At 33.2% G+C, this 27,941-nt stretch overlaps 4 protein-coding genes and 1 long non-coding RNA gene across 12 annotated transcripts; all 5 read left to right on the forward strand.

Annotated features, from left to right (window-relative positions):
• The first annotated feature begins 9,812 nt into the window (after positions 1 to 9,812).
• LOC107958176 (uncharacterized) lies at positions 9,813 to 12,735 on the forward strand. 2 transcript variants are annotated; one of them, XR_001700589.2, is made up of 3 exons: positions 9,877 to 10,376; positions 11,217 to 12,387; positions 12,499 to 12,735. It is a non-coding gene; the product is annotated as an uncharacterized lncRNA (long non-coding RNA). The 2 variants fall into 2 exon arrangements; XR_005927225.1 differs by lacking the exon at positions 12,499 to 12,735 and having other exon boundaries at positions 9,813 to 10,376; positions 10,872 to 11,445.
• A 2,427-nt stretch (positions 12,736 to 15,162) lies between these two features.
• LOC107960733 (acanthoscurrin-2) lies at positions 15,163 to 15,789 on the forward strand. The gene has a single exon (XM_041111897.1). The coding sequence runs from the start codon at positions 15,163 to 15,165 to the stop codon at positions 15,787 to 15,789; it is 627 nt and encodes a 208-aa protein (XP_040967831.1).
• A 1,376-nt stretch (positions 15,790 to 17,165) lies between these two features.
• Positions 17,166 to 18,542, forward strand: LOC107958177 (uncharacterized protein At2g23090). 2 transcript variants are annotated; one of them, XM_041113904.1, is made up of 4 exons: positions 17,166 to 17,663; positions 17,808 to 18,001; positions 18,096 to 18,136; positions 18,212 to 18,542. In XM_041113904.1, the coding sequence occupies exons 2-4, from the start codon at positions 17,929 to 17,931 to the stop codon at positions 18,329 to 18,331; spliced, it is 234 nt and encodes a 77-aa protein (XP_040969838.1). In that variant the 5' UTR covers positions 17,166 to 17,663; positions 17,808 to 17,928; the 3' UTR covers positions 18,332 to 18,542. The 2 variants fall into 2 exon arrangements, with proteins under 2 accessions (XP_040969838.1, XP_016749352.1); XM_016893863.2 differs by having other exon boundaries at positions 17,601 to 18,001.
• Positions 18,543 to 19,048: 506 nt separating this feature from the next.
• Positions 19,049 to 23,267, forward strand: LOC107960734 (PXMP2/4 family protein 4). 6 transcript variants are annotated; one of them, XM_041113899.1, is made up of 7 exons: positions 19,049 to 19,425; positions 19,787 to 20,009; positions 20,608 to 20,732; positions 20,828 to 20,919; positions 21,567 to 22,188; positions 22,276 to 22,471; positions 22,684 to 23,267. In XM_041113899.1, the coding sequence occupies exons 1-5, from the start codon at positions 19,099 to 19,101 to the stop codon at positions 21,616 to 21,618; spliced, it is 819 nt and encodes a 272-aa protein (XP_040969833.1). In that variant the 5' UTR covers positions 19,049 to 19,098; the 3' UTR covers positions 21,619 to 22,188; positions 22,276 to 22,471; positions 22,684 to 23,267. The 6 variants fall into 6 exon arrangements, with proteins under 6 accessions (XP_040969833.1, XP_040969834.1, XP_040969835.1 ...); XM_041113900.1 differs by having other exon boundaries at positions 22,690 to 23,267; XM_041113901.1 differs by having other exon boundaries at positions 21,570 to 22,188.
• A 1,855-nt stretch (positions 23,268 to 25,122) lies between these two features.
• On the forward strand, positions 25,123 to 27,884 carry LOC107958178 (uncharacterized). The gene is made up of 3 exons (XM_016893864.2): positions 25,123 to 26,308; positions 27,346 to 27,407; positions 27,505 to 27,884. The coding sequence occupies exons 1-3, from the start codon at positions 26,224 to 26,226 to the stop codon at positions 27,691 to 27,693; spliced, it is 336 nt and encodes a 111-aa protein (XP_016749353.1). The 5' UTR covers positions 25,123 to 26,223; the 3' UTR covers positions 27,694 to 27,884.
• The last annotated feature ends 57 nt before the right edge of the window (positions 27,885 to 27,941 follow it).

The raw sequence follows: 27,941 nt of genomic DNA on the forward strand, positions 1-27,941 counted from the left end.
TTAAATAATAATTTTTTTTTAAATTAATAAAAAGTAATAATGTTTATCTATACATTGATTAGTGCATAATGTTCTGAAACGGTACAATCAAAATTAGCCTAAATGATGATCAAATTTTACACTAATATAAAAATTAAATATTTTAATTTACTGTTAAAACGGTACACATTAATCAATACAATCAAAATCGATGCAAAAACTAAACTAGAGTGATTACTCGGCTCAAAGTTAGATGCAATTATTTGGAGTTGGGAACATGCAGAGATACAAAGGGGGAGAGAGGGGAGTTTGCTGGACTGTCACTTTCCGAAATTCAGCAATCTGTCCTCCTTTTAATTGCTTTTCATAAAGACCTTTTTCTTGATTGATTTGACACCCATCAAATCTGCTTTGCAAGCGTATGTTCAAAGCCTCAATTATCAATGCCCCTTTGTTTTGTCTTGGTTAAAAACATTGTATAACGCCAATTTACCAAAAACTAATTCATATTGATTTTCTATCCTATTAATATGGAGTAGTATCATGCGAGAGAAAATTCAGAAATGATAAAAGTTGAAGTCAGGTTTTACTCTAAGTTGAACTGATTTACTGCTGCTTTTCGGTTTTCACTCAAATGGGTTAAATTTGAAATTTGATGCCATTGCAATGATGGTAGTGGAGGTAGTCAAATATGGCGGAATCATTCATTATCTATTTTAGTTACTTTTGTTCTTGTAGGTAAAAACTTGGTGGGGGTGAAAGATTTTGTGTTATGTACAAATATATATAGTAGTAACTACTAAGTTGTTCCTTTTCTTTCATTTGAATAAGTTCAAACTTTAAAACAATTTATTTGAATTTCGTTCATAAAATAGTGAGTTGGATATGCTACTTTTTCATTTATTTAATTATTATCTTACTTTTTCATATATGCAATTATTTGATATTAATTTTGTTGAAAGAAGATCAAATTTTTCTCAAAAAATTCTTTCAAGTGTTATTCGTATAGAACTGACGGGCTCCTAAATAAGTTGGTATTATTCTCAAATCGAGTCAAGATTTTGTTTCTGACTCTAGTGAGAACTCAAATATTTTAACTGGAATTTAATATAGTAGGATTATTTTATCGTGTTATATCATACATGACATAACGCAAACATCATCACATAATAAAACTTGAATCCATGTACCTTCAGATAACTTTTGTGGGCATATATATATTTCTACTTGATAAAACCTATCACCCCATTAAAAAATCTATCACTCTATACAAACAATAATTTAAAATTTCTTTGAAAAGAGTACACCTCCTTTCAAGGCATTTCTTTTCTTCTACTTCTTATTAATCATGAATCAATAGAATAGTGGCTCATGGGAAATCTATTTCTTTTAATAAATAAATAAATAAACACTAAATAAAGAGTAGGTAATATAAACCCCCACCAGTGTAGAAGGAGGAGTAAGGAGATGAAAACTCGACTGTAAATAGCAAATTGGAAAGTGAGTGAAACTCTGGAATTTTTAAATAAGAAAACATTCTATTATTTCCACTAAATAAATTTATCTTTACATCACTTTCAAAAACCTAAATACTGAATCACATAAATGTTTTGATAATTTCTTGAATTAATTATTGATTTCGTTAAAGTAATAAAAAAAAACCGAATCACTTGATTGGGTGCATTTTCTATACTTTTGTTAATATCAATTGATAACCTTCGATAACATTTTGATTTTTTTTTATATAATTTTGAGTATTGTTAAGTAAATTGATTTTTGTAAGAAAAATTTTTAAGATATTGTTCGTTAAATAGTTGATAGAACTCTCAATAATGTTATTGTATTGTTTTGTGATTAGAGTTTCGTCTCTCCACTTTGTCGAGAGCATGTACAATTCATAAGGAACGAGTGCCTCATTTAATAGAGATATAACTTGCAGGGCTTAAAAAAGAGGTGTTAATATACTGTATCATATAATTATGAAAGTTACCTACATGCGAGAGACTTGAACCACCAACTTAGAACATATAAGTAATATGCTTACAAGTGTTGGGGTTGATCGAACGCTCAACAGAATACGCTTCAAATATTTTTTTCAAAAAGAATTGATCCACCCTATAAACATTTTTCAAATAATTTTGGAAACCTTTATTAAAATGTTGTTTATATTAAAATAAATAGAATAACAACATGTAGTTAACAATCTTTGAAAATGTTATAACATCATGGAAAACAAGTTCGGAGTTCTATTAGTATTTGATTTTCATTTGTTGAGATTCACGATGGCATCCAATGTTCCTACCTCGTAAGCTAGTAGCTAAGTGGTGTCCATAATATCAAATACTTAAAAGCCCATGAAGACCCCATTTTCATTTTAAAGGCCTCCATTGCTTTGAATCAAAGCTTTCTTCAAGCAAGGCCATACCACCCAAAGCTGATTTCGTGAGTGATAATTAATTATCCAAAGGAATAAGAGAAAGACCAGATATTTGGGGTAAATTTGAGGTATATGCCAAATTTATAAAATATTTAGGATTTTAGGTCAGTTTTTTGGATATTTAGGGAAATATGCATTTTTTTGTTTTTCTCTTCAGAATTATTTTGTGTGTGTTGGGTGTTGGAAATTTAGGAAGAAAGATTTATTTGGGTTTGTGTTTGAGGTGGATATTGTGATAATTTTAAGGTATATTTGAGTTCATGGTGATGAGATAGTACTTGGAGACCTACACATTTCATCTGTCGTGTTGGGATGGAACCATCACCTTAAAAGCTCATCGCATTGCAACTCAAGCTCTTAGTTCACGATGCTTATACGGTAACGAGTTGAAGTATAACTAGGGCCCTTAGTTGACGGTGGTTATGCAGTCACAGGTTGGAGTATAACTTAAGAGCCCAATTGACAATGGTTATGCAGTCACGAGTTCAAGTTTCATGATATCAAAAGAGGATGCTTTATAAACCCCATACATAAGTTTGGGACCATAATCATAGGGAAAAACAAAAGAGGCTTTCCAGCATAATGAATTTATTCTTTTTATCCATCCCCACCAAAAGCAGTGTCATTAACATAATTGTCCAAAACCTATGACAGAGGACTTTCAGGTAAAGGGAGTCATTGTGGCAGTGGAGAGAAGCTAAAACTCTAATGACCCGATAGTCGGGTAATTGGAAAGTATATTTTTGAGTCTCCATTTTCATAAAACAGAATCATAAATATTTATTAAAAAATATGCACGGAATTAGTTGTGTGGTTAATTAGGTTTTGATTAGGTGAATTTGTTTAAATTAAGAGTAATTAGGTACAATGACTAGATTGCATATAGGTTAAAAGTTGAATTATAGAATAGAAAAAAGTTAAGGAACTAAATTAGTAAATAAACCATATATATAACACTTGTATAGTAAAAAAAAAATACAAGTGTATGGTAATTGTAAAATACATGTGTAAAAATATTATACATATACTTGTAATAATTATATACATTTACTTATTATTTAAGAAATTAATATAATATTATAATAAAATAAAATATAAAAGAAACAAAACAAAAAGAATGAAAAAAAGAAACAGAATAGCAAACGAAAACAGAGGAGAAAGGAAAGAAAAAGAAAAAGGGAAAGAAAGAAAGAAAATTTGGGATTTCAAGGTTTAAAGTTTGATTGGTAAGTCAATTTAGTCCCCTTTTTTGTAATTTTTGAGTTTTTAGAATCCTAGAACAAAATACTACTTGATTTATGTTGAAATTTTGAAAGTTAATGGATTTTTAGATGTTGTTCATGTTGAATAAATTGAAGTATTAGAGTTTGAATTGATAGAATTTCAAGTTAGAATTGAGAAAAGAATTGAATTGTAAAATAAATTATAGGTTTTTAATTAATAGGGAGTAAGTTGAGAGAATTTTGAAATTAGGGTTTATGGTGAAATTTGAAAGTTGAAATTAGTCTAAAGTGGGATTTGAATGAAAATATGAAATTAGTTTTAAATAAAATAAAGTTAGTTTTGATTAATGGATTAGATCGAAATGTGAGTTAAGGTAAAAAAATGATGAAATTATCATACCATACATGTTATTTTTATTAAATAATATAGAAAAGTTATTTGATTGTTTTTTTTAACATATAAATGTTATATGTTTTATATGAAATCGAAGAGAAAGAAAAGAAATGAGAGGACCTAATTGAAGAAAAAGGAAAATAGAAGGCTAAGGAGTGAAGGAAGACATCTTCTCAACCTTTTTGTTGTAAGTACTACAAGATTTTTAAATTATCTTTATTTAAATGCTTATATTGTAGTATGAAATTACTTAGAAAAGAAATGTAAAATATATATTTAAATTTATAAATAAAAAATAATTAGATTATGGAATTATGAAATTTGTAAAAAAAATTATAGATGGAGAATATAAGATGGTATATTGTTAGAACATTAAGTAATAATGTTGTGATAAAAGTATATATGTGAAAAAGGCGTGATATTTGTGAATTGTGAAATGTTCACTAAATTGCAATGATGGAGAAAAGAGAAATCTTTTTTGAAATATTTATGTAAAGTATTTAAATGTTGAAATTCAATTTTAATGCCTAAGTAGACGGAATTTAGAATTACTAGGATATTAGTGGCATGCCATTAATGTAACACCCCTTACCCGTATCCAACACCGGAATAGGGTACGAGGCATTACCAAAACACATACACTTGTAAACGTATTTAACCGAGTTATAAAATTTCATCAAAATTAAAACTTTCAAAAATAATTAACATGTTTCTATAACTTTTCACAATATATCCTCAAAATATTATAATCATAATAATTAGGGCCTGCGAGACCCGATACATACTCATGCAATTTAATGCTTCATTTCCATTTCATTCAATTCGCAATTTCTCATGCTCATAATTTAAATCATATCACTAGAAATTTCCATTTAATTCACGTACAATTCAATGACATCAAATTCAAAACTAATACGTATTTACCATTTAACTCAATGTTTATTGATTATACCATTCAATAACACATTTATGAAATTCTCAATTTAGCAATGAAAATATCACTTTAGTTTGAATAACAACATCGTCCTGATATAAATACACTACCACTTATCCATTTACTTTAATTCTTTTGGGCCCATTTGTCACTTACCATCCTTAATCAAATTAGGGAACGGTCACGGAAAATTGAGTACTTCACTTTCACTTTGCCATAGTATAACTATGGTCTTACGTATGATCACTTATCACTTGTCCCTGATCAGATAAGTGTAGCCACCTATCACTTTGTTTCTTGATCAGATAAGTGTAGCCACTTATCACTTTGTTTCTTGATCAGATAAGTGTAGCCACTTATCACTTTGTCTCTTGATCAGATAAGTGTAGCTAAAGCTATCACTTATCACTTTGTCTCTTGATCAGATAAGTATAGCCGAAGCTATCACTTATCACTTTTCACTTGTCACTTGATCAGATAAGTGTAGCCGAAGCTATCACTTATCACTTTGTCACTTGATCAGATAAGTATAGCCGAAGCTATTACTTATCACTTTCCACTTGTCACTTGATCAGATAAGTGTAGCTAAAGCTACCACTTATCACTTTGTCACTTGATCAGAAGTACTCAAATCCGGCGTTCCGCTCAATTTGATCATTTATTCATATATCAGGCTTACCAACATGTGTTAATTCATAAACCATTCATGGTATTATTTCATGCCAAATCATATACTGAATATACCATACACACATACTATGAAACTTTATTTTCACACATGAGCTTAAACCATGACCAATAATGCACAAAAATAAGCATCATTCATATTTCATCGTTTATGAGTTATAATCAAACATATGACCATTTATACACGAATCATTCATATATTTCCCAATTTTCCTCCTCCTCCTCTCCATTCCACATCCTTAATGTGTATAACACACTTAAACAACATTAACCATAATTTCAATATTCACTAACATGTATATTCAAAGCTGTTTATCCGAGTCAGAGTCACTAAATTATTTTTATCCGGAGCTACAGAGCTCCAAATTAAGATCCGTTAATTTTCCCTGAAACTAGACTCACATATCTTCATACCATAAAATTTTCATGATTTTTTGTTCAGCCAAATAGTACAGTTTATTCTTTAAAGTTTCCCCTGTTTCGCTGTCTGACAGTTCCGACCACTCTTCACTAAAAATTAATTATCTCATTGTACAGAATTCGGATGATGTTTTAGCTTGTTTATTCTAAAAATAGACTCATTAAGGATTCTAACCATATAAACTATAACTCATAATCATTTTTGTACAGTTTTTAATGATTTTCCAAAGTCAGAACAGGGGAACCCGAATTCATTCTGACCTTGTCTCACAAAATCTATTATATCTCATGATTTACAATTCCATTGCTCACATCATTTCTTTTATAAGAAACTAGACTCAATAAGCTTTAGTTTCATATTTTATTCATCCTCTAATTCAATCTCTACAATTTTTGGTGATTTTTCAAAGTTACACTACTGCTGCTGTCCAAAACTGCTTTAGTGCAAAATGTTGATTTCCATTTTGCCCCAAATTTCACAGTTTATACAATTCGGTCCTTTCTCAATTAACCCCTCAATTAATCTAATTTTCTCAATTAGTACTTTACTAGACATTATAAGTTGTTACACAACTATTGAAATTCAGAATTTCCACATATAACTCTATCTTCAAACTCTTTTACTATTAGGTCCCAAACATTCACTTTCTATTCAATTCTTTCAATAAAATCAGCATATGAACAATTTAAAGCTCTAATTTCATGCTAAATCATCATATACTTCCAGCACATATTCATATCAACTTTCAACTTCTTTCATAAAATCAAAAACTAATGGATTTAACAAGTGGGCCTAGTTGTAAAAGTCATAAAAATACAAAAATTTCAAGAAATAGTCAAGAATTGAACTTACTTGTAATAAAAATATGAAGAACCAGCTTGAAGAATCCCTTCCATGGTGTTTTAGCTGATGAGAATTCAGAAAAATGAAGAGAAATCTAGATAATTTCACTTGGGTCCTAACTTTATTAAGCAAATTTTGCAATTTTCCAATTTTGCCCTTAATTCTCCTTACTTTCTTGCTGATTTCATGCCTCTGCCGTCCAGCCCAAATAGACCTTGGGTCTATTTGCCTTTTAAGCCCTCTTCCTTTTATCATTTAAGCTATTTAATCATTTCCCAAAATTTTGCATTTGTTACAATTTAGTCCTTTTAGTTCAATTAATTATCGGAACTTTAAAATTTCTTAACGAAACTTTAATACTAACTTTTTAACACTCCATAAATATTTATAAAAATATTTATGGCTCAGTTTAAAATCCCCGAGGTCTTGATACCTCATTTCGATTCTAATTATTTTAATATTTATTTCTAGTGCACTATTCACTATTTCAAAAATTTTCCTAACTTCATATTTAACTTATACTTACTAAATTAATAATATTTTCTACCCATTTGTCGAATTTAGTGATCTCGAATTACCGTTCCGACACCTCTGAAAATTCAAGCCATTACATTTTTTTTTCGTCGAATTTGTGGTCCCGAAACCACTGTTCCGACTAAGCCTAAAATCGGGCTATTACAATTAAGGAACTTTAGCACACTCTCTAATTATTAGCACATCAGTGCTCTGATTATTTGCACATTAATGTTCTCTGTTGAACACATTCGTGCTCTCTGTATAGCACTTTAGTGCTATCTCTTTATTAGCGCATAATAATGCACCTCTGTATTTGTTCCGTATATCCGGTGTGTTCTATAAAATTTACTTTGGGCTAAGAATATGAGTTGTGAACAAAAGTGAATCATTAATGTGTTAAGGTAAATTTGATAACTTACAAAAAGATTGTCGAAACCATTTTTTTCATTTCGATTTAAAAATAATGGATTGACTTTTTGTAAAGCGAAAATGGAGTCGCCACCAATCTTTTCTTGTCTAAGTGTGATCGGATCACCTAAAAATTTGGGTTGTTTTAATAAAACATTTTGGTTTACTAAAACAATGATTTTTGTCTACGAAAATATGAGAAAATAGGCTCGGGAGTCGGTTACGTATGAGGAAGGATTAGCACCCTCATTACGCCCAAAATTGGTACCAAATCGATTAAATACTGTCCTTTTGTCTAAAATTAAAAATGTTTTTGAAATGTGGTTCTTGTTAATAACATTTGAATAACCCGAGTCCATTGCCAAAAATCTTCTTGTTTCGACGTTCGAAAATTTGTAATTCGAAAATAACAAAAGGATGCCCAACTATTTGCTCCAACGAAAAATCGATACCCAGCACAGTAGGGCACGATTCCTCGAATTTCCAAACATTGATCATTGCCTCACCTTGGAAGATACGAGTGAAACTCCTAAGAGACATTCGATTATTTTGAACAAACGGGAGATTGCAACCCAACACGATAGGGCACTATTCTCCGAATTGCCAAACATCGAACATTTCTTTCATTTTAAAGAGTTTTTAGAAAACGTGAGTGAAATTCCAAAGGGATCTTCGATCGTTTTGAACAAATGAAAAAACGCAACCCAGCACGATAGGGCACGATTCTCGAATTGCCAAACATCGAATATCACCTTTGTTTTAAATAATTGTAAAACTAGCTCAAAACGTATTAATTTGACTTGAAATAAGACGAAATTAATCATAAAATTTAGATTTTGTAAAATCACATTTAATAAACCAAGTGGAAAATGATGATATGGGGTAATAGGCGCATACGAGATACAATCAATTAACAAATTAATAATTAAATATAGCTAACCTAAAAATGCAACCCGATTATAATAATGCATGGAGAATAATTGACATAATAATACAATGACGAAAATAATAATATAACAATCACACAAGCAAAACAATACATACAATAATATGCCACAATAATGTACATAGCATGATATAGAATGACCAATATCAATGACCAATGCAAGACGTAAAAAGAACAACATAGCAATTAGAAGCCAATGTGGTATAAAATGATTTTAATATGGTGACGAATAAATGAACACATAATTTACACAATGTACAAATAGATGAATTTAGAACTATTGGTAAAAATAAACTAAGAATATATGCATAATTACTAAATCATGTGTTATAGGATGAATATTTTGAATCGAATGATATGCAAACTAATGAAGAATATTGTTTTAAAATTGACGATTTACATGTTAACTTAAATAATACACAAAATATGAAAGAATAATAAAAATACGCGATAAAATATAATATCCATAATAGATTTACAAAACATGCATATATAAATAGATTTATTGTAAAAATAGTATGAGATTAATAATATATATGAGATTAAATTAAATTTTCCACATGTAACAGATTTAAAAAAAAAACAAAATTATGTACACAATAGATTAAAAAACATATACATGTATACAAATAAATTTAGAAGTAAATATATATAAAAATAGCATGGAATTAAACATAAGTCTAATATGTATCGATGTACATAAAAACATTTAAACAAAAATACTATATAAAATGTTAAATAATATGATATAAAAAGAATTTCAGAATGGTGATTTTATAAAACATAAAATAGAGTTATTAAGGTATCTCACATATACATAAAATATTAAGTACTTTAGAACAACCAACATTTACAAATTAAAGCCTCAATCAAAATAATATATGTACTAATATATATAGAATATTCGAAGAAATATTACACAAAACGTCAAAATGATAAAATAAAAGAAACTAAAAAAAAATTGTATAAATAAAAACAAACCAAATTATCAGATGGATCAAAACATGTAAAAATATTAAATGTATTTTAAAATTGTAAGTTATACGAGCAGAGGACTGAATTAAAATGGAATTAAAATGAGAGAGATAATTTGAAAATGAAGAAATCAACATAGGGGCCAACGTGCAACATGCATAAATGCATAAGGAGTAAAACTGGAAATATTCCAGATCCTTGTTGAGGCACAGACCCAGTTGGAAATAAGCACAAATTACAAGACCAAATTAAAAACAAATGAAATAAACAGGGTGCAATCAAAGGCTTGTGCAATAGGGGAGGGCTTGGCATGGAATTATCCCTCTCCATTCCAAGGCTACAAATACAAGCCATAAACGGCGTCACTTTGTGTTGCCAATTGAAAAAAAGACAAAACCTCTTAAAAGCCTAAATGCTTCAACAGATAAAAAAAGAAAAGGGGAAGCCTAGAATGCTTCTGCAGATTGAAAAGGGGAAAAAAAAAGGGATAAGAGGGAGATGGGGAGACGATGCCCATAGCGTGTCGGTCTTAGCCGATTTCGGCGTTCATCGACGTTCGATGCCTCTGCCTCTGCCTCCGCCATGGCACCAGTCTGAAACCCCCAAAGCACAGGTAAATTTTCTCCTCTTTTTTACTAAAAATTTTATCTATCTAAGCAAAAAATGAAAAAAAAAACCAATGAAACTAAAACCCCCGATCTAAAAAAAAAGTCCCTTTATGTTTTCTTTGAATATCTATATATTTGTTAGGCTCGAAACTGGATTTGTAGAAGAAATGGAGAAAACGGAACAGAAAGAAACACCTTGATTTTTCGTATTCGATTGCTCTTTTTTTTTTTATTCGTGTATCCTTCTTCTCTTGTTTTTTTTTTGCTCTTTTTTTTTTCTGAAATCCTGCATACAACAATGGGGATCCCCCTCCTTTTACGATTGCTTTCGGCTTCTATTTTTAGCCGAAAAATGAGATAGAATCCAAAATTCCCTTTTTCTTTCGAAAACCAAAACCCCCTTTTTCCGCATATTAATATGGCTGTTACAACATAATAAATTTTTTACTATTTGCTACAGTAACTCGTGCGCGGTCCCTGTTACTTTTCCATAATTGCAGGTGGCAGTGGCAAACAGCTAGTAGTGGCTGGCCCAGGAGCGGCGGCTAGGGTTTTTTGTTTCTTTATTTGGCTGAGAATTATTTAGGTGTTGGGCTATTGGGCTTTTTTTTGGGTTTGGTTTGATTGGTTTTATTATTATTATTTGGTAGGCCCGGGCAAATTTGGGCCTCTATAAAGATAAGTTAAATTTTATTAATATAAGAATGGTTAAAGAAACTTAAATGTGTTTAAATATGTATTAATTGAATCAGTTTAAAATATTTTAATTATGATTTATTTACCTATTTATTCTTGTAGTGCTTACTAAGCCTTCATCGGCTTAACGCGTTTATTTTAACGCGTAGGTACAGTTAGACTCAAAGAGTTAGAGTTGGGTTAGGAGATCTCTCATCTCATCACATCCTCAAGAGCTTCAAGAGTAGGTACCATATTTTGAATTAAAATAGTATGTACATAGGTAGATCAAATGTGTTTTCGTGTGTTAGGGACTAAAATATAAACTCTTGAAACTCTATCTGTTTTGGGTTACTTAAATTATTTTGGTATATATGAAATGAAGTAGTGAAACTATAAGTATGTTTGCAAATATGGTAGGTAAGTTAAAATACTATGTATAAATATTTAAATTAAACAGTAATTTAGCCACAACCGTTTTGGCACCAAATGTAATAGTCTTATACCGGGTCCATATGATTGGATCGGGTAAAGGGGTGTTACAAAAACTTTAGTTGGGACGACAACGATTTTAGTTATTAATGGGTTCTTTAATCACTGTAACTGTTGTCGGTCCAAAAGGACTTATATTTTCTCCACCATTATAGTCACTTTTTTTCTTGAAAGTCCTCTTACCTCTAATTTGTCACAAGTTCTGAACAATAAGGTTAATGATATTACTTTAGTGGAGATGGAGAAAAAGAATAAGTTGATTATATTGGAAAGTCATTAGTTTTCCCTAATTATTATGGACTCAAACTTACGTATATGGTTTATAAAACATCCTTTTCGGGTGGCATGAAACTTGAACCTATGACCACATACCACCATCAACTAGGCTCTCGAGTTATACTTCAACTCGTGACCACATAACCAGGAGCCGCAGTTATACTTCAACCTGTGTCCGTATAACCATCATGAACTAGAGCTTTAGTTGCAATGCGATGGGCTTCTAAGGTGATGGTTCGATCCCCTTACTGCAGATGAAATGTGGGGGTCTCCGGTGGTGCATAATGTGATGCTTGTATATAAAAAATAGTGTTAGTGAAAGCACCAAAATACCATACTAATCAGGAGGTGATGCAGTCATCGGTGCCACTTGTGGGTTTGGAGCTGATGATGACTTCATTGAGGCATTTATGCCTGACCTAGGATTCATACGGGGTTGTCTTGACCTCCTACAACAACGTTGCCTAGTCCTTTCCTCCTCCGATAGTAGATTTGACTTATCGTGATGTTTAAATCATGTCATGTACTCTGGAGAGGTCGCCAATTCTGGTGCGAGAATTGGTTTGCACATAGGTATTAAATCGTACCTATGTTCCCAAATATAGATATATTTCTCATGGAATTTCGCTCAATCTTTGCCGATTCTCCTCTCAAGTCGACTTTGTGCAGTTCTTTGATGTCCAGGGGTGATGAGGGAATACTTTGCCTAAACTCGGACTGGCATATCACTCGATCGAATTTGTGCATCTCTACCGTCGCGAAAACTATCAATGGCACCTTCATGTGCCACATATTACGATTGGCCAAAAATTTGGCTGGGATGCATTCTTGAATTCTCGGATCAGTGTATGACATTCATTCAAACTATAGTAGGAAATTATAAATTTTATTATCTACCTAATGCTAAATTTCAAATCCTTACGTAAATATTATATAATTTAAAATTTTAAAAACTAACCTTGCTTCCAATCGTTAATCTAACAGTAGCCAGATATCTTTGAGCTCGTCCGCTATACCAACATGACTCGCTTCATTGTTCCAACTATTCAAATAATATGTTGTTTCAAAAATATAATAATGAAAAAAATATTATGATAACTATATTATCAAATGAATTTTACCTTATTACGAGTGGGAAAAAATAAGGGGTGTGTACTAGGGGACGTAAAAATGGTACTGTGGATCATGCCCATGACTGCAGGAGTATGCAACCACCAATTTTAATTTTTTTTGGTTGTGTCGCCCGACACATCTCTTAGTACAATGTGAGACAACTAATCTACAACTGAATTGTCCTACTTCTTTCAAGTCGATGAATTGTAATAGCCACCTTAAATGTACTAGATTTTGAGATTTATCGAGCATTAGAATACCCTCAATTAACCTCAAGATAACTGCTCGGGTGTATTGTTCTTTTTCAACAGCACTTGCGGAGTTGCTGATATAATTGAAATTTACTTCTAACCATTTCCTCTCTATCCGACTAGCAAAAAACTTGTTCGGCACCTTGCCTAATAGTAACTCGCAAACTGTACTTCAATCGCCAACGACCATTGCCCTGTAACAACTAGCCCATCCACTGGTAAACTGAGTTGTAAAGCTACGTCATCGAGTGTAATTGTATATTCACCGCATGAAAGATGGACTGTGTGTATCTTGAGTCTCCATCTTTCCACCAAAGCCTGATAAGTGTGGGATCTAATTTAGTCCCCTTGAATGTATGAGATACGTGCAAGAATCCTTGCCTCTTGCAAGTGTTGTTCAATAACACACGGTGCCATCACAGTTAAATTGTGTATGTATATCTTTAAAATTTAATTTTCGACCTGATTATATAAACAGAAAAAATTATAAAATTAATAATATTAACAACTTAATAATAAACTTAATTAAAATTAGAATATTTAATAATATTTTCTTACTATTTGCAATTGGACATCAAATATGTGCTTGTCATCGAAACGTTATAAACAAGATTGTATTATAAAAATCAATTAAATTACAAAATATAAAATTAAAACAACAAAATTTTGAGAGAAATTGAATAAAAATTTGAGAACTAAAAATTTGAGAAAATTGAGAGAAAGGATGAATTGAAAAACTTTGAAAAATGAGATTTAAATACAGAAGGATGAAAATGGCTTGGGTTTATATAGAACAAACTAACTATTTTTAGCCATTGGAAAAAAACAGTTGGGAAACTTTATTCCTCTCTCCAAAATAAATTTATTTCCCTAAATATCCAAAAGATTAATGCAAAACCCTATTTTTTTTTCTAAAAATGGCATATACTTCAAATTTACCCGATATTTGAATAGGGGGAAGAAAAAAAAATTAAATTCAAAATATTTAAAATATATAATTTAATAGCGTAATATCTTGTAGTTTTTTAGAAAGAATTTTATTTGATATGAAAAATATTTTTAAAATAAAGTAGCTACATTAGATATAACATATGTTACTTTTTTAAACCATAAATAATGATAATATATGATGTTTTATAAATGCAAAAGTCTCATGCACTATCGGTAAATAATAATATATACATTATCATTAAATAAAATAACAGACAGCGGAGGATTTATGAATAAATACTAATAACTCTATTTAAACATAATTAAATAATATTTAATTATAAATAAATGCTGAAATCTTAAAATCTAAACAAGATACCCTAATTCTTTAAACAAAGATCCTAAATTAGAGAGTTACTCATATTTATTTATAATAGTTATGATTAATGTTTAATTATATTTGAATAAAATTATTAGTATTTATTTATAAGTCTTTCATATTTTTTTGTTTAATTTAATGATGATGTGTCATGTTATTATTCGTTGATGATGCATGAGATTTATGTATTAACTCTGCATAAATATTATTCCTTAAATAAATACCGATGACTTAATATATTCCGATGATAGTACATAAAATTTATGCATTTTCCATCAAATATTATCTCAAAATATTATATATTAAATTTAGTTGATATCTACTTAATTCATGATATCAAACTTAGAGGGAGGGTTTTCTGTAAGTATGAACACACGCCGAAAATGCACTGTGAGCTGTGGTCATTCAAATTGGTCTTATCACCAGAACCAGTTGAGTACAATTCGGTTCATATCACACCTCTCTATGGCCAAGGCCACCACAATACATAGCCTGTTTGTTTTATGTATATATAAATGCTCCTTCGTAACGGTGCCAACGCGTTCGTTAAGCTGCGTACTTTGCATGAGCTTCTAAATGAACTCTCTTTTTTTAACAATTTTTTCTCTTCTTTTCATTTAACTCTTTTCTGGAGCATTTTCTTACTTATTTTTATGATTAATTTGTTGTGTAGTCATGGAAAGAAGTAGTGCTATATCTTGGGGATGGGTTTGGTTTTGTTTGTGTGTGTGGTTTTGTGCAAGTTGTGTCGTTGAAGCTAAGCGGGAAGGGACGTTTTCGAGTGATGTGAGTCGTAGGATGATAGACATGGGATTAAGACACAGTCCTGCTGAAGCCTTCGGCCATCCAGTGACTGCAGATAGTGGTTATGGAGAATGCCCTGGTGGTGGTGTAGGCAATAAGGGATGTGCAGGCAACGGTGGTGGTGGTGGTTTTGGCAGGGGGGGAGGTGTAGGCAATGGTGGTCTTGGTGGAGGTTTCGGCAGAGGGGGAGGCATAGGCAATGGTGGAACCGGGGGTTATGGCGGTGAGGGAGGTGTAGGAAATGGTGGCTTTGGTGGTGGTATGGGCCAAGGTGGTGGTTATGGCCCAGGGCGTGGGTTTGGGGGTGGAGGTGGAGGTGGAGGGGACGGTGGTGGCTACGGGTATGGCAATGTAGGCGGTGGAGGAGGAGGAGGCTGGGCAAGAAACGGTGATGGAAAGGGGTATGGCGGTGGGTGGGGATATGGTTCCCCAGGTGGAGGAAAAGGTGGCAGATATGGTTCTTCTGCTTCTACGTCTCAAAAGGACCATCCACGGTAATAGCACCAATGCCCATTGTTGTTTACGGAGAGAATAAGGATGACATTTCTCCATTTTATAGTTTCCCCAGTTCTCCATTTTCTTTAGTTTTTTTTTTTCACAAAATGTTGTGTGTAGTGTTTGGCTGTTAGCTGCATCTTATGGCATTTAAACTTATTGTCTCCTTTTTTATATATAATAAATGTTAGAAAATGCTATGTCAACTTTTATGATTCAGGGAGCTTGGAGAAACCGAGACCCTGCAAGCTTATCTCCTGTCTTTGTTATCTCTTTAACCACAATGAATTTGTTTAATTTCATAAACGAAGTTAGTAAACAATTATATGTTTAAGGTTGTTTTATTGACTCACATGAAATCCAAAAACTTGATGGATAAAAATAATTTTTCAGATTTTATTCGCACTGGCTACTATACCATATACATGACCATGGTCTTCAAAACCCATTGCTTGGATGTAATTAAAAGTTGTAGATGATATTGTTAACTTCGGTAGATGTAGATGGGCCTAATGCCGGCTTATGGGCTATGACAGGCTAGGAGACTGAGTCCCATTGGTCTTAGAAATTAAGGTGCCCACTCAGTTTTTCAAATCTTCGTTCTGGGAGGGAAGAGAAGCAAGCCAGCAAAAGCATGTGAAAATTGATTGCTGCGGTGTCTAAACTCCCCATCCAACAACAACTTAAAGCATCCACGAAATTTTGTCAATTTCAATGGAAATAAGTCAATAACATCGTAAGGTGCAATGAAGCACCATTTCAGAAAATTAATAATTGGGTTTCGGGTCCACCGCCACTTTGTTTGCTGATTTCTATGAAGGGAACTTCCAACCACCAACTATATTTATAGTGAGCTCCAGCTGTAGTTTTGAAGCACCTAGGCTTTACCCTCTTCAACTTCTAATGTCTAAATTAGGAATATCCACCTTGCTAACTTTGCATGTCTAATCATTTAATTTTATATGGGAATCAGGTATCCTATCTACGAAGGTTTTCGATACGATTAGTTAGGGTGAAATTAAAAGTAATAATGGTGATAAGATGAATTATTATAGTAGTAAGGTTAAAATTAACCGTAGATTATGTTTCAACTTAAATATAGTATTAATGATATATAAAAACTATATTTTATGGAATAAAAATATAATAGAATATTAAAATATTATTATACTTAAATTAAATAATAAAATATAAATTAAATTTGTATTTATACTAAATTATAAATTACAAATGAACAATTATTTTTATTAAAAAATTATATTAAATAATGATATATTAAATAAAATTATATTACGTGTATTAAACAAAATAAATAATAAAAGGAAGAAGTAGAGGCGTAACCCCTATTTTTGGACTTCCAAATCAGTCATTGGAGTTTTTAACTGCAGCCAATATTTTGAGTTATAATAAGGTGAGAAATGCTCACTGGAAACACTTCAAGTAGAGCTGCGTTTCAATTCAAAAATATTTTTTACTCTTTAACTCTCACCAGACCGGAGATGGAAAGGAGGCATAAGATGGTGTTGAGTATTGCGCATTCATCTCCCTTTATATCTTCAGACCAAAATTGGACGGTGACATTTGATGGTTACAGTGCCATGAAACACTAATATAGGTTCTTCAATTGATATCATAAACCTTTTTTCCTTTTGAATTTAATTGTTATTTTGAAGTTTAAATAATGAATTAACTTATGTTTAAGAATTCAGTTCAACTTGAATCTATCTATAAAACGATGGGCATTAGGTTAGGCTAGCCTTTAATAGAATTTTTAAACCCAATGAGCATTGGAACAAATATGAAATGCGAACAAAATACATGGTTTGAAACGATAGTGATGTGGCGAAACAAGGGTTCCAGGACGCAGAAAAGGGAGGGTATAGTTTCTTTTTTTTTTCTTCTTCTTTTGACTGAAATCTAATACCAGCAGCACAAATGTAATTAAGGTCGTGGGTTTTTTCATTTCTGCCATTCTGGATCCCACTTTACTTTACACACTGGATCCTTGGCTATATATACAGGTCTTCCACTCTCAAGCTCTCGTGGACTTTGTAAACGAAACCAAATCTTCTCTTTCTTTTTCTTCTGGGAGTGAAGCTGAAACTTCTTGTTGGTGCGGAGGAGGGGTGAGAGATCTGCGTGATGGGAGGAGGCAATGGCCAGAAATCAAGGATGGCTCGTGAGAAACACGTGGAGAAGTACAAGGCCGCTAAGGGTAAAAGTTTCTTGTGCTCGTTCTTATACTTTTTACGTTTTTAAATTTCAGCCATAAGATCTGACGTACAGAGTTTGTCGTTTGTGTATTCTAGGTAGTCAGCTGGAATCAAATAAGAAAGCCATGACGATCCAGGTAAACTATGCTTCCTTTTCTTTAATCTTCTGCTTCTGCCTTCTGGATACTGATTGATGGAGATGGTGGTTGCAGTGCAAGGTTTGCATGCAGACATTCATATGCACCACATCAGAGGTGAAGTGCAGAGAACATGCTGAATCAAAGCACCCAAAATCTGACATCTATACTTGTTTCCCTCACCTTAAGAAATGAATGAAATTATCCATTAAGGAAAAAATAAAAATAATAGAAGTAGCAGCTGGTTGGACTTGAGGTTCCATTTCTTGTATTTTATGTCATTAGTTCCCGCAATCGTATTGGATCATATCAATACAGTTTGAAACTTTCAAGCCATTATTCATGACTATGTACAAAATTGCATATTGCAACCAACCTATTAAATAAGACATATTTTGGGAATTAAGTTCGTCTACTCACTACTGTCAAGTTAGAACTAAAGACAGCTCGCAATCCATTAACGTAGCTCAAGATCACTTTCTCTATAAACAAGAAACAACCCCAATTGAGAGTATCAGACAAATCAACTGGGTCCCTGACACTCATGTAAATTATACGCTCTTCATAACTAAAAGAAAGAATGCATGAATTTTCATGTTGAAGACTTTTAAAGCAAAGTAGTCTTTCAATTTGGCACCAGCAAGAGCATCCAGAATAAAGATATGACAATGTGAAGTCTTTCACAAAGATGAGTTACCTCATCATTAGAATCCATTTGTCTCCTGATGGAAGGAGAAAACCAAATTAAGAGGTAGTGGTAGGTGTTGGGAAGCCAATTCTAGCAACACTGCTTCTCACAAAAACCTCGTCCGTAATTTACAATGTGGTTCCTAGCATTGCAATTATTGACCCAGTTAGAAAGGGACCAAAGCCCATTAGAGATATAGGGTTGACGGGCCCTTTATTGCTAGATCACAACATCGGACCAGGCTGTCCCGTCAGTTGTAGCGCGCGTTCCAGAAATGGGGAGCAGCAGCGGCAACACTCTCAAAAGCTTAAGCAACCGCTGCCTCCTTCGACTCTCTTCCGATACCCATTCGCTCTTCCATGGAAAAACCTTCAACGAAGCTTCTCTCACGACCCAAAGGCGGGGAGTTTACTCTTTCTCCTCCCCTAATAAACTTGCAAGTTGCAAAGGGTCTCATCCACTGCGTTCTTTTTCAACCTCCTCATCGTCGTCAAAGGTTGGGTTTTTGGGATGGTATTTAGCGAAGCTCGAATCCAATCCTATTATTACAAAATCTGTCACAACTTCCCTTATCTTTGCCGCTGCTGATTTTACTTCACAGGTAGGTCTATATATTTTCGTTTTTCCTGAATCCAATTCTCAATTATGCAAACAAGGGTCTGGGATTTTCGCAATTTGATCGGTTTTGGTAGAAATAGGAGCCTTTTGTTTTGAGAAAGTGATGTTAAATTACTCGAAAGTATGTCTCTTGGCCTAGTTCTTTTGAATTCTAGGTGTTTCTTTGATGTTTGCATTTACAATCGTTATACATTAAGGGAAAGAATTGCTTTGCAACAACGCAATTCTTATCTTTTGTTGCCTTCCAGATGGTTTTTTCATCTTCATTTCTGTGATGCTATTGTTTGATCCGTTCATTTACCATAATAATGTTTCCTTCTCATATGTATAACATCTTTTATTAGATGATCACATCAGCTTCTAGTTATGACTCGATTCGGACATTACGGATGGCTGGATATGGATTGCTTCTCTTGGGGCCATCACAGCATCTTTGGTTTAACTTATTGTCAAAAGCTTTGCCTAAACGAGATATGCTGACTACCTTCAAGAAAATGTTTCTGGGGCAGGCTGTCTTTGGACCTTTGGTCACTACCGTTTTCTTCTCCTACAATGTAGCTTTACAAGGTAAAAGATCCCCGCCTCCACCCCCACCCCCCACAACTATTCTTTTTCTTCAAGGAAATAGACATATTATTGCAACGTTGGGGCTTTCTATTATTCTGTATTTCAATATCTCTGCTTGGTCGGGACTTATTATGGTCCTTATGGAGTTCAGAAGGTGACATTGTGAAGGTATCTAATCATCATTATTTCAGAAATTCCCTTTAGCTGAAAACTTGAGACCCCTTCTTGGATGAACTGTTGTCAGTTTGTCGCTTGTACCTTGTAGGCTTTTTTAGGTCTCTAGTTTGGCACCATGTATCAAGCTTTGCTTTTTTGCCTACTGGCATGCTCTGTGAAGTTACCATTTTTGCTTGGCTTTCTAACCATTCATTTGATTACCTTTCTAATGGGGCCTTGTTCTTGTTTTGGTCTTTTATTGGCTAGCTTCAGAAGTTAGACCTATCCTCCGAAACTTATTGCTATCACAAGGGATTCAAAGATGAAGCCCTGGTTCTTAAATTGTACTCATTGTGTATAACCAAGTCTCTGGTTGTGTGGTGTTGGCCTTCTCATCGTGTTAGACTTACTCTCTGACTTCTTATTGTGGTTCTGAAATCAGGTGAAAATGCTGAAGAGATTGCAGCTAGACTGAAGCGTGACCTCCTCCCGACATTGATAAGCGGTGCTATGTTCTGGCCAACGTGTGATTTTGTTACGTACAAGTTTGTACCTGTTCATCTCCAGGTATATTTGTGTTACTTCCTGCTATACTTTTTCTTATATCCAATTGCTGTCACTAATGCCTTTGCTAACATTTTGTGGCAGCCTCTAATGAACAGTTCTTGTTCCTACATATGGACAATCTATTTGACGTACATGGCAAGCTTAAACAAAGTGAGCATCGAGTAGTGGGGCTTGACTTGAGTTCTTGGTACTTAATTCTTTCAGTTTACTCAAATTAATTCTTAAGCTGGAATTCTTTCTGGAAGACATGAAACAATTGAAAAGCAACCTTTAGTATTGAATATTCCTTGTAACCATGCCTCTAGCTCTGCAGAGATAGAATTATATATCGGATCTCCATCTTTTAGTTTTATATTAAAGATCATTTTTATTTAATTATTAATTATATTCCATGTTTATCTATCTTACTGCTGGAATTGGTTGGATAAAAGAGATGAGACATGGGATTTGATTTCGGATGTTTGCGTCTTTAGTTGGTCCAGTTGTACGGATCCAATCAAACCAGTGCTTATATACTAAATCATCATTCACTATAACATATTTATGACAACAAAAATAGTAACTGGAGAGAGAAATAGACTGATTTGTCTTTTTCACTTGTTTCTTTCCTGAAATCTTTAATTAATATATTAGTATTAAGTTCTTGCTAGAAAACAATAGTTCATATCAGTTCAATGTATTGCTGAAAAATTGATTCCAATGATTACCGTATTTTTTGTTTATAAAATATCAAACTGAGAGAAATGTGCTAAAAAAAACTGGGTACGATTGATGAAAGATATTGATTTGTGTATATATTTCGTTCGTGTTTATGTATAATTAATTTTATTTTAGCAGCGCCACGTGTCTCTCGTTCCCGACTAACCACTGTTGGAGCGACACGTAACTCAATCTTTGAACTTTTACAAGCGCAGACGTGATCTGTTTTCCTTATTTGTCTCCCTCTTTGAACCCATGCGGTCAAAGCGACGAGAGTCGGACCTATTGATTCGGCCCGAACTCCACTTAATTAGAACCACGCGCCAAGGCCGAAGCGCTCGCCAAATACCCTCTCCCCGCACAAACCTTGGAAGGTCCAAACGTCTCAACAACCGAAATGATATCCTCACGTGCCTGTGCAATTCAAAGACGTACAACCAATTGTAAACTTCCACGTGGGAGACAGGAAGGCACCAGGGCGTCAAATAGGATACCAGAATAACCGTCTCGGTCGAACGCGCCAAAGGCATTGAATCCCAACACAGTTCTCAAACAGCTAGGAAGTGCCACGTGGCAATCACGAAGACAATGATTGTGCCATCCGGTTTTTTTTTTTTTCTGTTAAGGGAAGCTCCTTAAAATACAAAGCACGAACTTAGAAGTTTTCCCAGAGGAGAGAATAAAATAAAAAAGAAAGACAGGGAACAAAAGCAAAAGAAGAATTAAAAAGAAAAGGAGAAAGTAGAGAACGAGAGAGGTTTTTCAAAAACATCTCTTTTTAAAAAAATTTTCTTACTTCAATCAGTAGTTTTCTGATTTAATTTTTTGGTGAATTTGGTTGCAGGATTATTTAGAATCTTCTCTCTTTTTTTCATTTTTTTTCCTTCTTCTCGTTTCACCCTTTCTCTCATACGCTCTCCTCTCAACGAGAAGGAGGAAATTTTCAGCAGGTAGAAGAATGAATTTTGTTGATAAAATGTCGAACGGAATGCGTAGAGTTTGGACCGGTCTCGCCACACGCCTCGGGGTTCGTAAAAGCGGTAAGTCTCAACTCTCAACCGTCTTAATTCTAACTCGTCGCCGATTTGATGATTTTAGCAAGGCTGAGATCAAGAAAGGTCTCCTTTTCTCTTTAGTTTTTCTTTTTTTATAGTTTTATTTCCTATAATTGAAATGTTGATGACAATGAGCCGTACTTCCTTTAAAATGATTGAAGTGATTATACTTAATTAGCCATATTTGTTGGGAGAAGGAACAGGGCTGTTGAAGCTGCAAAAGGAAGTAAGCTCGTGTGAATACGGGGATGTGCATGTGATGTGGGAGTTGCTGAGGAGATCCGAAATAGAAATAGGTGAATCCCCCAAAAGATGCAAAAAGCGACGATTGACAAAATGCTTTCAATGGAGAAGGAGTTCTCCTTTTCATCGTCGCTGCTTCTCATGAACATGGGCATTACTTTTCCTTTGAGGGTTTCAGTCAATTCTTTATTATTATTTCATCCCCTCTCTGTGTGTATATCCCTGGTTAGAAAGGGTTTTTTTCCCATCATATCGGTCCAAACCACGATTTAAAACAAGAGAGGAAGTAAGGAGGGATTGGTTTTATAAGATTGCTCCTATTCCCTCTTTTTCTATATACCAACTATTTGTATATATCAGCTGCCTGCCAAGTGATTGCGTTCTCTATCTCGTACTTTGTCATAAACTATATATATACTTCGGTATATGTGTTTTCTGTTGTCCTTTAAAACATGCTGCCAGTACCATGTTTTACGTATTTGATGTTTTCACGAAAATTTGCTGAGGAAAAAAACATGGTTTATCTATGGTTTGGCAATTGGTTGATGTTGACTTTCCTTGTGATTCTTCTTTTCTTGTTTTTTTTCTTTTTTTCTTTTTTACATATATTTCGTTTTTCACATGTTGATTTGAAAATTCCAAATCAAATACTAAGCTCTGAATTCAAGCTCTATTGAACTCTTGTTTTTTATTAGTATTTTAATGAAATAAGCAGTAGACTGCTACAAAGTTAAAAGTTACATAAGTTCATGATTGACATCACTAAGAAAATAAAGAAGTAAGCTTCCAATCATCACAAAGTCCATACTTCACTACACATCTGCTAAGATTATGAAGACACTGGGTCGGAATAGAACGAATTTGGATCAACCAAAGCATTACAACTTTAGCTCATTTTGATAGAAAATCTTGCTGTTTGTTGCTCTTCACGCCAAGTATGTTGATGCGTTCCAATTATGGCTTAACAAAGAAACTAAGAAAATCCAAAAATCGATTTAAATCGATGTATTCAATTTGATTTTAGGTTGGTGTATTATTTAAATCGCACAATTCAGTTTGGATTTAATTTTTTTACATAGAACCCATTTTATCTAAATCAAACTGAATGAAAAAAAATATATGTTTAAAGAGGTAGTCCTACATAATAATAAATTGACCATTTCAATATTTACGTAGACTAATTCATTTAACTCTACTACTATTATTATTATTAACTAGATATGATCATAAAAAATTGTTATGAAAATATTCGATAAAAAGATTGTAATTATATTAGACCAAGTGAATATTTTTTAATATAATAATTATAATTATAAGTATAATTTTAATTTTAAGAAAATAGTTTATTAAAATTTATAATATTTTATTTATAAAATAAAACAACTTCTTACAATTCTTATAGTTACTAATTTAATCAATTATACGGCATAGTGTAATCACTCAGTTATAACTAATTAAACTAATTGAAAAAAATGACACAGAAAAACATTAGATATACTAATGGTTTATGTATTAACTTTATTTTTAAGAATTTTGAATGATTTATCGACTTTATAGCTTAATTTTAAAATGACTTTTTAAATAGTTTTATTGATTGCTATGATATTAATTTAATTATTTAATTCACTTAATAATGTATAAATGTATAAATGAATATAGAATATGGATTATGATTGTTATGAAAAAATCAAGAATTGCACTATCAAAAATTTTTAGGACCAAATTAAGTATTTTGATTTTTATTGTATGCAGTTTTGATTTTAAAAGTAAAAAACTGAATGAAACAAATCGATTCAATTTTTATCCAAAAGCCGAACCGAAGGAATACACCCTCTAAATTCCGATCAATCTTCCAAAATTTTATTGTTAGCGGTTTTACCATTTAGATGGAATATTGTTCGCCATTCGAACCCTAGCATCCGATCTCACTTGTCTTGTTATTCAACTTAGGCCCAGTACCTGCTGCCAGATGCCTCTTTAGAAATTGCAGGTGAAAAAAGAGATGGTCCAGTCCAATGTCTCTTTCAAAAAATGAAGATGGGCTTAAAACCATCTTTTTCCACCTATTGGATGGTAAAGATCCTTTTCCTACTCTTGGGTCCTAGATAGTCCAATAAGTAAACAGGCCTAATCCCCCGGGACACAGACCCACTTTGCTGGCTGCGGCTGGACCACAAAGCTTCTTTCAGTTAGGAGAGTAAATTGCTGCTAGATATAACGAAGGCATTTCTATTTCTTTTATATCTAATGCTTTTGCCAAAACTTAAAGACTCTATGTTACTCCCACGTGCTTCGCAGCTTATCAATAATGAAATCTCAAATCCTATTTTAGTCCTAATTTCAGTACTGCTTTCTAGGGTGTTGGTGGCGTCCATTTTTAGAGCAAGCTTTTACTCCTTGGCTGCGTCTTGTAGCCCTTGCATGCGTACAACTAAAGTTAATTATTACCAAAAGCTGGCAGGCAGCCTGAACTTTGAACAGATTAAAAGCCTTAGTTATTAACTTACAGCAACACCCGTAGACAAAATCGTCACTTTTCACGCTTATCACCTCCATTCTTCCCCAATCCACCGATTGTAATAAAGGGTTGTTTCAAAACTGGCGGTCACTATTCTTCCCCCTGAGCTTTAATGGTTGGTAAGTGTTTAATCGGTAGTATTGCAGTAGTAATATTTAATGGAGTGCGGGAAATCGAACGCCGTGCCTCTCGGCATACGCGAAGCCAACGCTATATCAATTGAGCTACAACTTCTCTGCAACTCTATTTGCTTCCCTAATTTTCATTAGGGCTATGGTGAATCCATCTATGTCTGAGAGAAAGCAAGCAAACGATGAGCTGTGTAACAGAGAAACCAAAGTGCACGGTAATTGGCTCAAAACAAATGCTAAAAAGGGTTTCCGAGACACGACCGTACGTGGCGAACGGCTCGCGTTCCCAGCAAACATTTTTTTTGTTTTTTGTTTTACCTCATTGATGTCTTCATTCATTTCTCACAATGACACTGATCCCTCCCATGCATAAATCAATGGCATTTACTCATTTCTCTGCATCCCTACAGCCATGAGAGATCAGACAATGAAACTCACATGCCTTCTTTTATTATTTCACTTACCCCACCATTAAAGTTCCAAACATTTTTACATTATATATTTTTTATATTATCAAGCGCACTGCATGTTCAAAGCCTCAAAGGCATGGCATGGGCCGCCCTTAGGCACTAGAGACATAGTTACTAGCCACCTTACTTCATTGCCTTATCTCCACGGATTTTCCGGTCGACTTTGTTTGAAGTTGCTCAATTCTGGGGGTGACGAAAGCTGGATTCCATTTTTTCTTTTTTGTCTTTAAATATATTTTGGTAGCTGGAAAATAGTTTCATGCGCTCAGTTGCTGCATAAAAGGCGTTTTTTCCAGGGTGTAATTGTAGTTGGGAAAAATCAACTCTTTGTTCGGAGGGGAACTCATCAATTCATCTGCCAATAACACTGGCATTATGAAGGTTCCTGGGATTTGGGTTTTCTTCTTTGTGATCGGGACAGCTTTGTTCGTCTTTGCGTTCAGCAGCTCCTCCATTCCCGGTAATGTTTTACCTCGTACTAGTTCATTTCTCTTCTGTTAATTGGCCTACATAACCATCAAGACAAAATTCCTGTGTTTGTTTTTCATTACTGGAATTCGGGTAATAGCTGCATTGGAAGATGGCTTAGGTAATAGCTGATGGTTTAAGTGTTATAGTTAATGCATTGCATGGCTTCTTAACATTATTTATCTGTTAATGATCTGACTGATCATATCAAAAATACTCTCTACCACTACCTACATTTGAAATTTATTAAACTTTTGTTTCTAAGAAATTTAGTTTTTAAAAAATATAAGTTAAATGATTAAAATTTTTCTATTAAATTTAAATTAATTACAATATCAATTATTTTTTAGTATTTTTATTTAAAAGTATTATACCAATAAATTTAAATTAATTTTAATAATGTAAATAATTGGTTTTATGTTTTTGAAATCGGAAAAGAAAATAAAAATAAAATTCAAAATACAACAAAACAAAAACTTAGAGTATAACTTTTCTTTTGTGCAATTATATTTGAGATGTTTATTGTTTAGTCCATAAACAATGAACCTTTAATCAACAACTCTGGTAAACTGCACATTGCTTGCTGCTATTTAAAGAATTAAATGACCTCACTGCATGCTATTTCTTGTTATATAAGTTTGTAGTGTCAATAATTTTGTTACCTTCAAAGGAAAAAAAGGTTAATACTTTCGGTCAACCGTCTCAATTCTCAAGCTGTCTTTTTAACTCCCACACTTGTCTTCTACAGAGATTTGTTTTGGATCTTCATTCTTTGGGTTTAAATAAACAATTTTAGTGATCTATTTCAATCGTATTTATAACTAGTAGATCAAATTGCAGGCTTTGGTTGGCCCATATCTAAATCATGCGAATAAAATGATGTAACTTAAAATTGCGGCTTTGCATGTTAAAAAGTAAATGCATGACGTTAGTAAATTAATCAAGTAAAATAGCAGCAACCAGATACATGTCACTGTTGGAATCGATAATTATTACATGTTTAATAGTGACCATCTTCTTAAATGTCAGGTATGGAGTTTTTGCAGCATGTTGATGGTACGAGTATGAGTGAAACAAGTAGAAAGCTGAAGGTATACACATTCACTACATGCATGGCCACAATCTGCAAAGAGAACCCTTTTTCTTCGTTTCCGGATTTTGAGACATTTTCTCATCTGAAATTTGCAGGGGAGTGGATACAGTCCAAGCAATGAAAAGAAGAGCAATGTGGATGTGGATGATTACGATCCTATTGATCCAGTTCCAAGCTCCAAAGCATCCATAAAACCTGGTCCTATTGAGCATGGTAGTCCTCTTATTCCGTACATCCCAAAACCCTCACCTCCAGATCATCCCAAAATTGGTGGTTCCACTTAGCCATCCAAAAATATCTTCTGAAGAACATGCCAATGTAATATCTGTATCGTACCTCATGTTTTAACCAGCTTTGTTCTCTGAATCCTGCCTATTCAATAACTTCAAGTTGCCTATATGTATGCAGCTTATGTTTGTGTATGAATCTGTTTGGCATTGGCCTTGTATCCTGAATATCACTTCTTTTAAGTTAATTTGATTGCCATTTTTATTGGTTTTCCTTCATATCATCAAATCCTTGATCTCCAAAC

The sequence above is a fragment of the Gossypium hirsutum genome, chromosome A05, assembly GCF_007990345.1.
Source record: "Gossypium hirsutum isolate 1008001.06 chromosome A05, Gossypium_hirsutum_v2.1, whole genome shotgun sequence".
Lineage (NCBI taxonomy): Eukaryota > Viridiplantae > Streptophyta > Magnoliopsida > Malvales > Malvaceae > Gossypium > Gossypium hirsutum.

Excerpts from the sequence above, each read along its gene's own strand:
- LOC107958178 (XM_016893864.2), top strand. The coding sequence starts at position 26,224 with ATGAAGGTTCCTGGGATTTGGGTTTTCTTCTTTGTGATCGGGACAGCT. Across the intron at positions 26,309-27,345 it reads CAGCAGCTCCTCCATTCCCG|GTATGGAGTTTTTGCAGCAT; the intron begins GTAATGTTTTAC and ends CTTAAATGTCAG. Across the intron at positions 27,408-27,504 it reads AAACAAGTAGAAAGCTGAAG|GGGAGTGGATACAGTCCAAG; the intron begins GTATACACATTC and ends TGAAATTTGCAG.
- LOC107960734 (XM_041113899.1), top strand. The coding sequence starts at position 19,099 with ATGGGGAGCAGCAGCGGCAACACTCTCAAAAGCTTAAGCAACCGCTGC. Across the intron at positions 19,426-19,786 it reads CTGCTGATTTTACTTCACAG|ATGATCACATCAGCTTCTAG; the intron begins GTAGGTCTATAT and ends ATCTTTTATTAG. Across the intron at positions 20,010-20,607 it reads CTACAATGTAGCTTTACAAG|GTGAAAATGCTGAAGAGATT; the intron begins GTAAAAGATCCC and ends TTCTGAAATCAG.
- LOC107958177 (XM_041113904.1), top strand. The coding sequence starts at position 17,929 with ATGGGAGGAGGCAATGGCCAGAAATCAAGGATGGCTCGTGAGAAACAC. Across the intron at positions 18,002-18,095 it reads GAAGTACAAGGCCGCTAAGG|GTAGTCAGCTGGAATCAAAT; the intron begins GTAAAAGTTTCT and ends TGTGTATTCTAG. Across the intron at positions 18,137-18,211 it reads AGAAAGCCATGACGATCCAG|TGCAAGGTTTGCATGCAGAC; the intron begins GTAAACTATGCT and ends TGGTGGTTGCAG.
- LOC107960733 (XM_041111897.1), top strand. The coding sequence starts at position 15,163 with ATGGAAAGAAGTAGTGCTATATCTTGGGGATGGGTTTGGTTTTGTTTG.